Here is a 15,773-nt window from a genome sequence, read left to right as displayed (position 1 = left end):
ACGTTTGACAGTAGATGATATAGGCGCTTATTTTAATTGAGAAAGTGTCAGATTATTTTTTCTTACAATTTCCATGCAATTTGTGTCTCGTGAAATACGCACATACATATTTGAAAAAAAATCGTTGTGTATAATTATTGTAAAGGAATGAGTTAAATTATAATTTCATGTTGTACTGTGTTTCGGCATATTATCGTGATAACATATCTTATATAAAATAATACATTTTAAAGGGATAGCAGAGATCTAACAATGCTATATAATTTAGAAACGACGGATCTGAATATAGTAGTAAGATTCTCTGATATGTGTAAAGAGCTTTTCAGATATCCCATTTCCTCGTGGAATCAGTTGAAATCTACTTTTACCTGAAATAGTTTTACATGTACGTCTAACTGCAATAAAGCAAATACGTGTACTTGAGACATATTTAAAAATATAATCTGTTTAGTAAAAAAGAGATAATCTGTATTGTATAAATAAAATCTGTATTGTAAAAGGGAATGGTAGAAGAGATAAACAAGAAAATTAGGAGAATTTAGAAAATAATTTGCTCTATTTTGAAGGTAGAACAATACCAAATAGACTGATTGATCAAGACAAGAGATCACATAGGGATTTTGCGTCCACAATTTTAAAGAAATATTGATAACAAATTCAGCTGTCAAAATCCAAGATGACCTCGTGTTGGCCATTTTGTTTTCCACTTAAACAAGAGACCCTTAACTTGGAAATTCACAAAAAGGGGTAAAATTGTGTCGTCTTGTCCATATTCTTAAATGTTAGTGTACGCATTTTGCAATTCTGACAACCACCAGGGAGCTTTGCTACATCAGGTGTATCATTTTGACTTTTTTCCTGATGCTGATGGTTCCTGCGGGGCGAGCTGAAACTTCTTTCAAAGAAACAGGTCTTCGGATATTTTTTTTATCAAATATAGTGTTTGATTAGAACCATCACCTAGGGACAGCATCAATATTTTGTCTGTAGATAAACTCATATAAATAACAGAGCGTTTGTTTGTTTATTTGTTTGTTTATTTGTTTTTTTCTTTTTTTTCTTTTTAAATTTGCGTATAGGCAGCTACGCCCCTGGTGATCACCAGTATCTATCTACGTGCTCGTGCATTCGTAATTAGCGCCACCTGTCGCCCCTACAGTGTATACACTACCGGATTTTTACCAGTGTATAAAGGCCGAGGTATACAAACTCACTGTTTACTATCAAACCTTACGCCGAACTACCAGCTACCCTGACGGAGGGGGTCTAAGACCATATGTTTTTATCTTATTCCATTTAGTATGAACATTTCCTATATATTTCATAACTATAAAAATGTGTTGTTTTCTGTCACGGATAACGGAGAAATAACAATGTTTTCTTAATGGACTTTTAACTAAAACATTAAGTGTGGATTTTTCGGAACCACTATGAAAGGGAACTCTGTAAATATCCTCGTACTAGGAAAGGAGGGCGTTGGAAAAACAGGTAAGTGATTTGCAATTAAGTTCGTTATTTGAATTATGATCTGACGATAATGTTAATTATCCCGCAAGATTAAGCTGATGATGCTACAGGCTTTGAACATCAAGTTTTCCGGCTCACAGGGACTGGACACGAATTCATAACCCACGGTCCCATAAAGATACTATAATACATATATAAGTATGAACCACGGGTTAGAATTTCGTTCCAAATCCCTGTGTTCTGGATTAATTTTAGTGGCAATGAGATATCGATTAAAATAACTTCCGGAAGGTGAGTTGTCCGGGGAACCGAATTCCAAATTAACAAGATTAGATATTATTGTGTGCGCTGCGGGAGGCCGGATTAACGAAACTGGGATTATCTGGTCTATCGGAATCCGTATTAGTGAGGTTGTCATAAGGTTGCACGATTGAAGGTTGCATGTGGAAATCATTTTTTGTGGACTTTCAAAATCCGGATTAGTATGATGTTAACAGTTGTCTGACCTGTGTCGGTATAATGGAATGTCTATTCTATATCTGACGGCACCATGTTCTCCTCTTGAGCTTACAGAGACGGTCATTGAAACCAAATCGGGCATTTAGATGATTAAGTACAATAAAGTTATGATAGCTTTTGTGAATTCCAACAACTGGGATGACAAGGTACCTCTGTCCTTTAGAAGTAAACCTATTTTCCATTTTCTATTTAAACTGACATACTACTGCATTTTGACATTATTAAAAAATTTTTTACGTGTTATCCTTGTATAAATCTCCAAAGCATGCATTTACTGCAAGAAAGCACAGTTAAAGCATGAAAACAGATTTTTCAAAAAAGTTATAGCAACAGAGACCTTGACCTTGACTTTTACACTTGAACTGCAATCCAAAACAAATACTTTTCATTTAGGAAGCACTTTTGAAAGTTTAAAGATTGCTTTACCCAAGATAACTAAAAAAAATCATCGACAACGATTCATGCAGAGCACCTCTTACATCTGACATAAAAATCTGTGTCAGATGTATTGGGTTGTAATTGTAGCACAGTAACCCCCGTTATACCGCCAGTTTTTGGCGCGTGCCGACTTTGGCGGTATAAAGGGGGTGGCGATACAACGTGATGTATGTTTATATACTATATTGTTGAGAAGGTTTTGATCATGATTTTATTGTTTTATTTGCTTCGAGAATTGAAATATCCCAAAAGCAACGAGACATGTTTCAAATAAAAACGAAATAAAATCCGTTTTTGAGATAAGATAATGAAGTTTTCCCACCAGGACGCACGGGAACTTAAGGCTCATAAAATCATGCGGAATTGCAAAGTGCCAAAATATGAAGGATCGTGAATAATTAAAATGTCGAGTTTCATAAATAAAACATTTCATTGCCAAAGGTTTAAGTTGAAGATGTTTTTGCTTTGTGTAAATGCAGTTTGGCATGCTCATACATATTTCCCCATGTATGCAAGTAATACTAAGACTCAGATGGGTTATTTAATTTCATTTCATGTAAAAGTAAATATAATGTATTTTAAAACCAATACCGACATAGCCTTTATATTGATTCTTTCTTAAACAAACTTCTTCTAAAGCAGTATCATACATTTTAACTTTTTTTTTTGAAAATATTGAGATATACCTACCACGCGATAAACATTTGAAAAGGGTATCATGCTCTGATACTCTGGGCAGTATATATCGTTGTTTTGTGTTAAATCTTCTAGGAATTAGATTTACAAACAAAATTTAAAAACAAAGCTGAAAATTATGCTTAGATGCAGTGACAATTTAAAATAAATAGCTTTCTCACAGCTTTCCCTTGTCGGAACGTTCTTTGCACAGGGACTTGGCATTAACTTACACCCCTCGGTCCATATATATGCGTTATGTATCTATATGGGCCATGAGTTTGGAGTTCGTGCCACGTCCCTGTGATTCTGTGTATACAATGTATTGTCATTCATGCCACGAGAAGATTGCAACTTTACGTAAGTGGATTAATTAATCCGTCATGTGTATATTAATGTACGTAGAGACCTACTTCTGTAGAACTGATTCACGTGCGTATTTCGGTATCTCGAACTCTCGTAAAGTCACTCTCGCGTTTTTACATACTTATCTCACTTACATCAGAAAAATTGAAAAAAAAAACAAAAAACCAGGCTATCGAGATATATTGGTAACTGTGAAATGATCATCTTGAAGTAAAGTAAATGTAATATTTTATAATGATATCTGTTTTTCATTTCTTAGACATAGGTATTCAATGTGATAGTGTGTTTTGTAATCGCTTTTGATCTCTGAAATATATGTACCTTCACATGGTAACTCGTCGAATGTTTTTGAATACAAAGGGACATGAAAACTTGCTACACATACCTCCGTGTACTATATAATTCCAAAGACGTTTGTAGGGTTCGGAAAAATTGACAACCCTCAATAATAACCGAAAAGTACTACAATATGATACCAGTGTGTCATTGAGGGGAGTAATTTTTACGGATTATGTTAATCTAGCCACCTCGCGTACCCCCTTAACACCTAAATCTATTTGGATATACAGTTAGGATATGTCGAGGATAGAGCTGTGTAAATTATCAAATCCCTGTGATTAAATGTCTTGTTTTGGTGACGTCTCGGTCACGATATAATTTAAATATTATTTACGCCATCATGAAACTTATTAGTCAGAAACACGAAGTGCGTCTTAATTTGATGTCCTTGATGGATAGACGGAAATTATGGCTAAATTAAGGTAATTTTAATATATTTTCGAGCTACATGTAATTATGTGTTTCATTAATAATCAAATTTGAGGTAATAATGCCGAAACCGTTGTGTATCTTACTACGATCAAGCTTCACAAGTGAATGAAACAAGACTGGAAAAAGATAGTGAACATCTTTCTTTCTTTCTTTCTTTCTTTCTTAGCAATGATATCCAAATAACAAAGTTTTCCTGTTTCTGGCATGTCCGTTTTAACTAAGACACAGAAGAAACATCGAGATAACAAAATGACGTCACATTAATTCGAGATACCAAGGTTTCCATAGGTGTTCATTGTGACTGTATAGTCGCGTTTTGTATGTTTTTCTGGCAGGCTAGACATACTAGCGACCGATTTCTAGATCATATGAATTTTTGCCAAGATATCATGACTTATATAAACAGTTTTCTGAACAATAACTGAAGTAGCTGGTATTAGTAACAATCTGGGTCGTGAGAACCGACACAAGGAACATCCTACAAACAGGGCGATTAAAACCGGTTGCGGTACATTTTAAATGCCATACTCGCCTCATGTAGTCAATAACACAGGGGTTTGGTGTCTAGTTCTGTGGCCAATAACACAGGGGCTTGGTGTCTATGTCTGTGGCCAACAACACAGGGGTCTGGTGCCAAGTGTCTGTGGCCAACAACACAGGGGTCTGGTGTCTGTCATTGTGGTCAACAACACAGGGGTCTGGTGTCAGTCGTTGTGATCAACAACACAGGGGTCTGGTGTCAGCCGTTGTGATCAACAACACAGGGGCCTGGTGCTAATCTCCGTGGTCAACAATACAGGAGTCTTTGTGTCGAGTCCCTGTGTTCGAATAACACATGAGTTTAGTGACAAGTTTCTGTGGTCAATAACACAGGGGCTTGGTGTCAAGTTTGTGGTCAACAACACAGGGGATTTATACTCTGTCCCTGTGATCAACAACACAGCAACATTTACCAATCCTCAAAATTCACCAAATTAAAACAAAGCTTCTTTCCTTGAAATTCACCTAAATACAATTCTTTTCGTAAAAAATGACCTTTTCAAGAGTTGAGAAAATACACGCGATATATCACAGTACATGTTTCAATAGACCTTGTTTGAAAGGTCATGCAAAGATACAAACACACACTCCTTTCCGAAACGCTTTATTACATAGAAATGGAAACTTAACAATTGGGTTACGGAAATCACCACCTTTATTTCGGAATTAATAATAACCTATCCCTGTTGGTTACGCTGTAAGCAAAGACAGAGGCAAGGGTCTGGTGTAGACGAGTCGTGTGTAGAAGTGTCTGGTGTAGACGAGTCGTGTGTAGAAGTGTCTGGTGTAGAAGTGTCTGGTGTAGAAGTGTCTGGTATAGAAGTGTCTGGTGTAGAAGTGTCTGGTGTAGAGTCTGGTGTAGAAGTGTCTGGTGTAGAGTCTGGTGTAGAAGTGTCTGGTGTAGAAGTGTCTGGTATAGAAGTGTCTGGTGTAGAGTCTGGTGTAGACGTGTCTGGTGTAGAAGTGTCTGGTATAGAAGTGTCTGGTGTAGAAGTGTCTGGTGTAGAAGTGTCTGGTGTAGAAGTGTCTGGTGTAGAAGTGTCTGGTGTAGAGTCTGGTGTAGAAGTGTCTGGTGTAGAAGTGTCTGGTGTAGAGTCTGGTGTAGAAGTGTCTGGTGTAGAAGTGTCTGGTGTAGAGTCTGGTGTAGAAGTGTCTGGTGTAGAGTCTGGTGTAGAAGTGTCTGGTGTAGAGTCTGGTGTAGAAGTGTCTGGTGTAGAAGTGTCTGGTGTAGAAGTGTCTGGTGTAGAAGTGTCTGGTGTAGAAGTGTCTGGTGTAGAAGTGTCTGGTGTAGAAGTGTCTGGTGTAGAAGTGTCTGGTGTAGAAGTGTCTGGTGTAGAAGTGTCTGGTGTAGAAGTGTCTGGTGTAGAAGTGTCTGGTGTAGAAGTGTCTGGTGTAGAGTCTGGTGTAGAAGTGTCTGGTGTAGAGTCTGGTGTAGACGTGTCTGGTGTAGAAGTGTCTGGTATAGAAGTGTCTGGTGTAGAAGTGTCTGGTGTAGAAGTGTCTGGTGTAGAAGTGTCTGGTGTAGAAGTGTCTGGTGTAGAGTCTGGTGTAGAAGTGTCTGGTGTAGAAGTGTCTGGTATAGAAGTGTCTGGTGTAGACGAGTCGTGTGTAGAAGTGTCTGGTGTAGAAGTGTCTGGTGTAGAAGTGTCTGGTGTAGTCTGGTGTAGAAGTGTCTGGTGTAGAAGTGTCTGGTGTAGAGTCTGGTGTAGAAGTGTCTGGTGTAGAAGTGTCTGGTGTAGAAGTGTCTGGTGTAGAAGTGTCTGGTGTAGAAGTGTCTGGTGTAGAAGTGTCTGGTGTAGAAGTGTCTGGTATAGAAGTGTCTGGTGTAGAAGTGTCTGGTGTAGAAGTGTCTGGTGTAGAGTCTGGTGTAGAAGTGTCTGGTGTAGAAGTGTCTGGTATAGAAGTGTCTGGTGTAGAAGTGTCTGGTGTAGAAGTGTCTGGTATAGAAGTGTCTGGTGTAGAGTCTGGTGTAGAAGTGTCTGGTGTAGTAGAGTGTCTGGTGTAGAAGTGTCTGGTATAGAAGTGTCTGGTGTAGAAGTGTCTGGTGTAGAAGTGTCTGGTGTAGTCTGGTGTAGAAGTGTCTGGTGTAGAAGTGTCTGGTGTAGAGTCTGGTGTAGAAGTGTCTGGTGTAGAGTCTGGTGTAGAAGTGTCTGGTATAGAAGTGTCTGGTGTAGAAGTGTCTGGTGTAGAAGTGTCTGGTGTAGAAGTGTCTGGTGTAGAAGTGTCTGGTGTAGAAGTGTCTGGTGTAGAAGTGTCTGGTGTAGAAGTGTCTGGTGTAGAAGTGTCTGGTGTAGAGTCTGGTGTAGAAGTGTCTGGTGTAGAAGTGTCTGGTGTAGAAGTGTCTGGTGTAGAGTCTGGTGTAGAAGTGTCTGGTGTAGAAGTGTCTGGTGTAGAAGTGTCTGGTGTAGAAGTGTCTGGTGTAGAGTCTGGTATAGAAGTGTCTGGTGTAGAAGTGTCTGGTATAGAAGTGTCTGGTGTAGAGTCTGGTATAGAAGTGTCTGGTGTAGAAGTGTCTGGTGTAGAAGTGTCTGGTGTAGACATGTCTGGTGTAGAAGTGTCTGGTGTAGAAGTGTCTGGTGTAGAAGTGTCTGGTGTAGAAGTGTCTGGTGTAGAAGTGTCTGGTGTAGAAGTGTCTGGTGTAGAAGTGTCTGGTATAGAAGTGTCTGGTGTAGAAGTGTCTGGTGTAGAAGTGTCTGGTGTAGAAGTGTCTGGTGTAGAGTCTGGTGTAGAAGTGTCTGGTGTAGAAGTGTCTGGTGTAGAAGTGTCTGGTGTAGAGTCTGGTGTAGAAGTGTCTGGTGTAGAAGTGTCTGGTGTAGAAGTGTCTGGTGTAGAAGTGTCTGGTGTAGAAGTGTCTGGTGTAGAAGTGTCTGGTGTAGAAGTGTCTGGTGTAGAAGTGTCTGGTGTAGAAGTGTCTGGTGTAGAGTGTCTGTAGTTGTAGAAGTGTCTGGTGTAGAAGTGTCTGGTGTAGAAGTGTCTGGTGTAGAAGTGTCTGGTGTAGAAGTGTCTGGTGTAGAAGTGTCTGGTGTAGAAGTGTCTGGTGTAGAAGTGTCTGGTGTAGAAGTGTCTGGTGTAGAAGTGTCTGGTGTAGAAGTGTCTGGTGTAGAAGTGTCTGGTGTAGAAGTGTCTGGTGTAGAAGTGTCTGGTGTAGAAGTGTCTGGTGTGGTGTAGAAGTGTCTGGTGTAGAAGTGTCTGGTGTAGAAGTGTCTGGTGTAGAAGTGTCTGGTGTAGAAGTGTCTGGTGTAGAAGTGTCTGGTGTAGAGTCTGGTGTAGAAGTGTCTGGTGTAGAAGTGTCTGGTGTAGAAGTGTCTGGTGTAGAAGTGTCTGGTGTAGAAGTGTCTGGTGTAGAAGTGTCTGGTGTAGAAGTGTCTGGTGTAGAAGTGTCTGGTGTAGAGTCTGGTATAGAAGTGTCTGGTGTAGAAGTGTCTGGTGTAGAAGTGTCTGGTGTAGAAGTGTCTGGTGTAGAAGTGTCTGGTGTAGAAGTGTCTGGTGTAGAAGTGTCTGGTGTAGAAGTGTCTGGTGTAGAAGTGTCTGGTGTAGAGTCTGGTGTAGAAGTGTCTGGTGTAGAGTCTGGTGTAGAAGTGTCTGGTGTAGAAGTGTCTGGTGTAGAAGTGTCTGGTGTAGTCTGGTGTAGAAGTGTCTGGTGTAGAAGTGTCTGGTGTAGAAGTGTCTGGTGTAGAAGTGTCTGGTGTAGTCTGGTGTAGACGTGTCTGGTGTAGAAGTGTCTGGTGTAGAAGTGTCTGGTGTAGAAGTGTCTAGTGTAGAAGTGTCTGGTATAGAAGTGTCTGGTGTAAAGTGTCTGGTGTAGAAGTGTCTGGTGTAGAAGAGTCTGTAGTGTCTTTTTGATTCTATTCTCTAGTGTTTAGCCGATCGACAAATCCAATATACGTGTTCTTCATTCTTACAGTAAGGTAACACATTGTTTATCTTAAGGATGATATTAGGAGACTTTGCGAGGTTTAAGTTCCGGTTTCAATATGATTTTTGATGAAATCAGCCTCGCTTTGATTTGTCCGGTTTCCTCCCGCAGTAAGTGTAAATATGCAAAAGCGCGCTACAACAGGATTTCTTTATTTACCGGAAGTGCCCATTGGCATTTAAAAATGCCTAACTACTTACTTACGTAACTAAGACTAACGATCAATAACAAAATACGACTTTATCAAAAAGATTACGAAGGAAAGAGATATTTTATGGACGAACAGACAAAGTGTCCGCGCCCATTCAATTGGCATCAATATGGAATTGAGTTATAAATGCAAGTACAAGATTTTTTTAGATACATGGTCAAACATTATGTTTACCTATTTGTCAGATAAGAAGCAGACGACAAACAAATTGTGTAGTTTTACAACAAGCGATAAATTCTACCGCTACTCCTGTACCGGAAGTGCTTACCGGAAGTTGCAATCGTTCATTCGACAGTCATCGTGCATCTGGCGTGTTCTGTTCATGCATCAGACGAAATTATGTATATATTTAATGCTTTATAGAACAAAGACTGCATGCATCTCCGATTACATATAAACTATTCATTAACCACAAACATGCCCTGACATCCACAGTTAATGAGCTAATTAGTATTACATATGCTTGCATTACAAAGATTAGTGTTTGAAAACAAAATTTCAACAGATCTAAGTTTATTCTGAGGGATGCTTGAAATTCCTGTCGACTGTAATCTATTTATACATCTTATATGAGGTCATTTAATGATAATTGGCGACCGGATGCAAAAATGTTAAAGTGAAATGGACACTTGCTTGATTTCTTACAATGTCATATGAAATACGAGTGTGTGAGGGATGGAAGGAGGTAGGCAGGGAGGGAGGGATGGAGGGAGGTTGGCGGTGACTGAGGGAGGGATAGAGGGAGGTAGGCAGTGAGGGATGGATGAAGGTAGGCAGGGAGGGAGGGAGGGAGTTAGGCAGGGAGGAGGGAGTGAGGGAGGGAGGTTGGCAGTGAGGGAGGGAGGGATGGAGGGAGGTAGGCAGTGAGGGAGGAATTGAGAGATGGAGGGAGGTTGGCGACTGAGTGATGGAGGGATGGAGGGGGTAGGCAGTGAGTGAGGGATGGAGGTAGGCAGTGAGTGAGGGAGGAAGGGAGAGATGGAGGGATTGAGGGAGGTAGGGAGGGGGCATGGAGGGAGGTTGGCAGTGAGGGAGGGAGGGATGGGGGGAGGAAGGCAGTGAGTGAGGGATGGAGGCAGTGAGGGAGGGAGGTTGGCAGTGAGTGAGCGAGCGAACTAGTGAGTGATTTTGATTATTATGTTCGTTTGAACAGTATTTATTGGTTCAAAAGGATAATAAAATATTATGTAAACAGAGAATTCGGAAAGAAGTATTTACGAAGTTGTGTTAACCCGTCTGATTATTATGTTGTAAGACCTTAAGTGTTCTGAACGAAATCCGGGAGTATGTAAACAACGGAAGTTCAGGACGACATGACATTTGGAACAATGTCATTTAATTTGCGCACTTGCATTCTGCTGTTAGATTTCATCAGTCATGAAATTTTACAGCACTCTGTATTTTACATCACTTTATTATGTCGATGAGTCTAACAGGTCCTGGGCAATGCTGTTTGAAGCGAAATGTCAATTCTCTCATTTATACAGTAATCAAAGTCACGTGATTATAGTATATGTAGTCATAGCACATGGAATTGTAAGGTCGAAATAATTGCCAATTGCCTCCATTCGTTGTAAATCGTAATGAAATCTTAAGCTTACAACAATGTTTAACTTGTCTGGTACATTTGGCTCCTTAATTATATGATCAACGAATCTGTTTATCTAACATTTGAGTTCAGGCAACCATCAGACCTCCAAACGTGATCCATACAGATGTAAAAAGCCGTTCTCCTCACCGGAACATATGTTACACATAACCCTGAAGCCAAAAACAAGCATACAACTCTAAAATTACAATTTCTTCTACAAGAAAATTTAGCAAAATAATGAATTAGATTCAGAAACAGCCCGCCCAAAACAGTCGTTCTGATAGCAGTCATTACTTTTCTTTAAAGAAAAAAGAAAACAAGAAGAACTCTTTAGTATTGCGTAACACCAATAGTGCACGCACTTCGGTACTGGTTTTTGGGAGCACTGTCTATCATTAAGGGTGGGGTTCAGATGACCTGAATGTCATAGTATTTAAAACATAAGTGTTTCACTGTCCAGTTTATGTGTAATTGACATATGCATTCTTTCTATAACGGTAGAGTTTTGCAACATCAACATTGAAATAAACACCGTAAACTGGACAGTTCAGTAACTTTGATTTAAACACATTGTTTATTTTGTATCCGAAATTGGTCTATTGTGTTTGGTAGAAAAAAAAGATCCGGCAGCAATAGTTTGGTTTGCACCCTCCTTCACAGAAAGTCTCCTAATTATAGCTATAGCTATTCATTATTGTGGCTATTAAGGGCCATTGTGTCGGCCCTGAAAAGACTGTTAAATACAAACATACAAATATAAATTATTAAATCGTTCCAATTTTGACAAACAGCCTTTTTCGATTTATAAATTGAAGAAACAGGCCAACACTCTTATGAGCGAAAATAAGGAAACTTTTTGATTTGCTTATTTATTCATTTGTTTATTAATTTATGATATGTTCATTATTTATTTATCTATATGCATCCTCTAGAAATAGAAATATCGTCTTTTGAATTGAAATTATCTGCACGAGAACGTTACTGATACATATAGATATTTCTCATAACACGGGGAAAGATCTAAGCTAGGATAATGTTCATGTAATTAGATTGTACAGGCAATATTTATAGAAAATAAAATGGTTTAATTCACGGCATGATTAAGTTATTTTAATCTGTGCCAGCGCGTGCAGAATCCCAAAAGGCAGATATAACACCATTCGCGGTGTAAAGGACACGCCGGAAGTGCAATCGATATCAACAACGTGAGCTGACCTTCAAATTAAAGATGGCAGACTCTATTACCAGAAAATTGCATGTACGTACACAAACCGGTACTTTACGGGACTATCGTGTCGAGATCTACCGACAGACGTTTAGTGTCCCGACAGAGAATGTCTGGAGAAGAATTTCCCATCAGCGTATCTAGGTATATACCTGACGTAGTTATAAATCATAACAGCTAGGAGTCTTATGTAACCGTTACGCTCAAACCTGTCAGCTTGTGGAAAGCGGTGAAAAATGGAATATTTTATTTCTTCTTCCTTTGAACTACTGGCAAATTAACTTTATTGGTTTTCGTGACGACTGTATTACTTTGGCGCATAACTTTGGAACTAAATTATTTGTAACTGTGAGGCGACTAATGTGAAGTGACCCCATAAAGTACCATTTTTTCTCTCATGAGTCGGATATATGCGACTTGTTGCAGTACATTTTCTGTTTTAAGTATAGAATATTAAATACACTGTACCTTCATATTTCGTAGGTGTCAGACCCCTGTGCTTATTTGATTGACAACTAAACCCAAAGATTCAATTTCTTGCAATGCTGGTAAATGAAATTAATCTTAACACTAAAATTCTATAAATAACTCACAAGTAAAGCTGATATCTACCTTGTAGGTAAACCATCACTTAAAGATAATTCAACAAAATTCTTCAGCTAACTCTGAGATTGACAGACGAGCTTTCTGTTCAACATTCAGATCTGTTGTTTTACGTTTTTTTGACCTTTTTTACGATCGAGATAAAAGTACACCCTAATTACATCGTACTTGTATGGAGAGGGGGTATCTAGCTTCTCAGATAATTTTCTCAATTACTCAGATTTCAACCAATTAGCAGACTCAACAACATACTTCAGTTGTTATTATAGTGACGGTTTGAATTTTCTTATTCGTTATTTTTAAACTAAGAATTTATGTTCATTAAGTTGCCGAACCGACAGACAGCTGCCGATTTTTGTAATTTTATCAAGAATTAACTGTGAACATAAAAAAAACAACAAAAAACATAAAAAGACCGAAGGTATGTGTGATACCTTCAATATTATGCCCCAAAACTCACTCTCTCGTAAACAAATAAACACAAATTAAAAAAAAAAACAAAAAAAAACAACCTTTGGTGAACTTTGCGAAGCGAACCCTTGGACGATAGTGTAAGTAAAAAGGTCAGCAGCTCCCTAAATAAACGACCCTTGGAGATAACACGTGATTCTGAAGTCCCCTTCTGATGTTGAGGCACAAGGAGCAACTGAAAAGGATAATCTTCCAAAACTATTTTAAAGCCATTCACGGAATTGTGTTGAAAGTAAGAGCTTGCAGAGGCGCGCTTTTATCCCATAAAGATCCGGTCTCAACAAGCAATGTTTCTCACTTCTAAGGCGTTGTGTAAATTGGTAAAGTTGGAGAAAACACTCAAAGATGTTATATTCAAAAGATTTAGAATCTAAGGTACATGATTTGGTAAGCGACTTTTGAAGTTTTACCACGACACTAGAATTAATTGTATGGGACCAAATAAGCTTCTAAAGCGTTTTCGTTTGCTTTGACATTTCAAGTAAGACAATACTATTATTATGTTGTGAGGGATTCAGATAAAACTGCTTCGTCGACTTCTAGCCATGTTGATTAAATACCGGACTCTATCTTCGGTTTCTGTAAGGGACATTCTCAGATATGTTAAAAATATCCCCGGAGCAGTTGTCTTTTCGTAATGCCGTTAACCTGACAATCCTTTTAAAATCATAACATAGAGTTTGTTTGTGTTACAACCTTGATTTTCTCCATCTTTCTTTCTATGCCTGCTATTAACTCATTTCTCCTCCTCCTCCTCCTCCTCCTCCTCCTCCTCCTCCTCCTCTTTCGTCTGCAGGCTTTATGATTAGTTCTACTTGAATAGTAACTGTCACAAAAATGCGCAGCATCAGTTTTTGTAGGAAATAATTGTTATTTACTTTATGAATATTTCCCCTTGAAATTCAATTAAGAATCGAATGCTTTGATGCTATTTATAGCATACCTACCAAACGGACCACACGCAAAATGTATTATGTAAATTTCTGCACGCAGTTACGTTAAAAAAATAAAAGTTTTTTTGTTGTTCTTCAGCGCGCATTTTTTCTCGAAATGTCAATTATATCTGAATTACTGGGGGAAAAAAGGTAAAAGTGAAAAACTAATTGGGTTGAACTTAATCTATCTCAGTCAAGCAGTTTAAAACAGATATCAAGTAAGTTTTTTTTTTCTGTAAGTAAAAACAGGAAAAGACAATTTAAACTTCACCTGTTGACAAAAATCAAGAATCGCCATCATTCGTAAATATCACTGGGATAATATGAAGTGTTATTTCGATAACAAATGATCCCGAATCAATGTATACCAGTTATATTTACTATGACCCTAGTTTCAACCTGAAAAATGTCCCCAAAAAATCTTTACAGAATTTAAGAAAAAAAGTTCTTTAACTATAAGATGTTTCACTGAAATTCAAAAAATGATTACATGCTGAAAATTTATAAGTTGAAGAATTCCCTTAGGTTCATGGATGTTGATGATATTTTGACCTGATGGCGTTCATAAGAACTGTATATGTACTCATAAACTGACATGCACTTTTGACAGGTTTCATTTTGAATGCACGAGTAACATAGATCATGATCTATATATATAGTGTAACTCCTCCTCCTCCTCCTCTTCCTCCGTGTGGCATGTCTGTGTATCGTTACTCAGCAATGACAGGTGTTTTTGACTTGTCATGTCAAGGTCACTAAATAACACAGAAAAAAAAACACACAAGGAAAGATAAGGAAAACAAAGCTCGCTTGCAATACATCCTTTGCCGATACCTAGCTAGCTGTAACCGAGGCCATGTGTATGGACGCGAGCCAGATGGCACCGTCATCAAGTTATTTACTGGTACATTTTCATCATTAATATATTAAAGAAAAAAAAATCTAACATAACTCTACAAAAATCTACAGTTCTGTCGAGATTCACTTCGCATTGCTAGTCTGCGTTAATTGAGTGGCACACAGGCGTTTCTTGTTGAATAATGCTGTTATCAAGAAGAAGAATTAATATTTGCCCGAAATTTTGACATTTAGTCTCACATTTTCAATTATATGATTTATTTTCTGTCATATTTTATCAGCTTGATGAAAAGATTCTTTCAAAAATGAGATGAAGCATGTGATGTTTTGAACATGCAAAACTGCAACTCCGAAAACGATAACAGCAGGTTGTATATGTCTATCTCCGCCTCCATAATTCTTCCATTGTTGATGAAGCTATCCTGTACGATACCTGGGGCAACCCGTCAATACATGAATAAAAAATCCGTAGATCTTGACAAATCAAAAACAATTTATTACTGATTATCTAGGATTTATTTTGCAACGGTAAGCAAACAACTTTTTTTTTAAAATTATATTTGTTTACATCACCAAACCACATTGTTTACGTTATTCCACTTCGTCAAAATTGCTTTTGTAAGTATGCGTTAAAAGCATGTGGTGTTTGTTGTTTGTTTTTGTGTTAATGATGTTTATTTCTTATCTTTTCAAATCCTATAACGTGCTATTTTGTCTCAAACTGTTCCGATAAACAAGCCATGCCTTTTCTACCTAAATTGACGATGTGAGAATCAATCAACTTTCACTGTATCAAGTTTATCCCCCGATTTATTTTCTTTGCTGAATAGCCAAACGACCGCGAAACTTTATTACTTTCAAATCTTACTGCTTAAGGTTTCCGTAGATCCACGAAAACAACTCTCCGTGAGGTGAACTCGCCAGATATCGGGGTTAAATGTCGGGTCGTGCAATAAGGGGCCCGTTAACTGACACACACAGCGTGGATGGCAGCTCCATCCATTCACATCTTGTGGTAGCTAATTAATGGCGTACCGTTTTAATGAATTGCCATATCGTTCCTCCTGGTGGGTGCTGGTGATGGCTTTACAATTTTCCCGCCACATGTCTGTACCGAAACCCCTACCTTCTACAGAGGTTATTTTTATAATGGAATTGCTAATTAGAATTTTTGATATACAGAAATG

The 15,773-nt window shown here is 38.4% G+C and overlaps 1 protein-coding gene across 1 annotated transcript in view; it reads left to right on the top strand.

The window, feature by feature from the left end:
* The first annotated feature begins 1,239 nt into the window (after positions 1-1,239).
* The window catches only part of LOC117336267 (ras-related and estrogen-regulated growth inhibitor-like), a 40,923-nt gene continuing 26,389 nt past the window's right edge, over positions 1,240-15,773 (top strand). Inside the window, exon 1 of the mRNA XM_033896747.1 lies at positions 1,240-1,488. Within this exon, the coding sequence (XP_033752638.1) occupies positions 1,431-1,488 (58 nt within the window). The 5' untranslated portion in view covers positions 1,240-1,430. The remainder of the gene's footprint in view (positions 1,489-15,773) is intronic.

The sequence above is a fragment of the Pecten maximus genome, chromosome 10, assembly GCF_902652985.1.
Source record: "Pecten maximus chromosome 10, xPecMax1.1, whole genome shotgun sequence".
In the NCBI taxonomy this organism is placed as follows: domain Eukaryota; kingdom Metazoa; phylum Mollusca; class Bivalvia; order Pectinida; family Pectinidae; genus Pecten; species Pecten maximus.
Note: the sequence above shows the minus strand (reverse complement) of the source record. Positions and strands in the feature narration are given on the sequence as shown.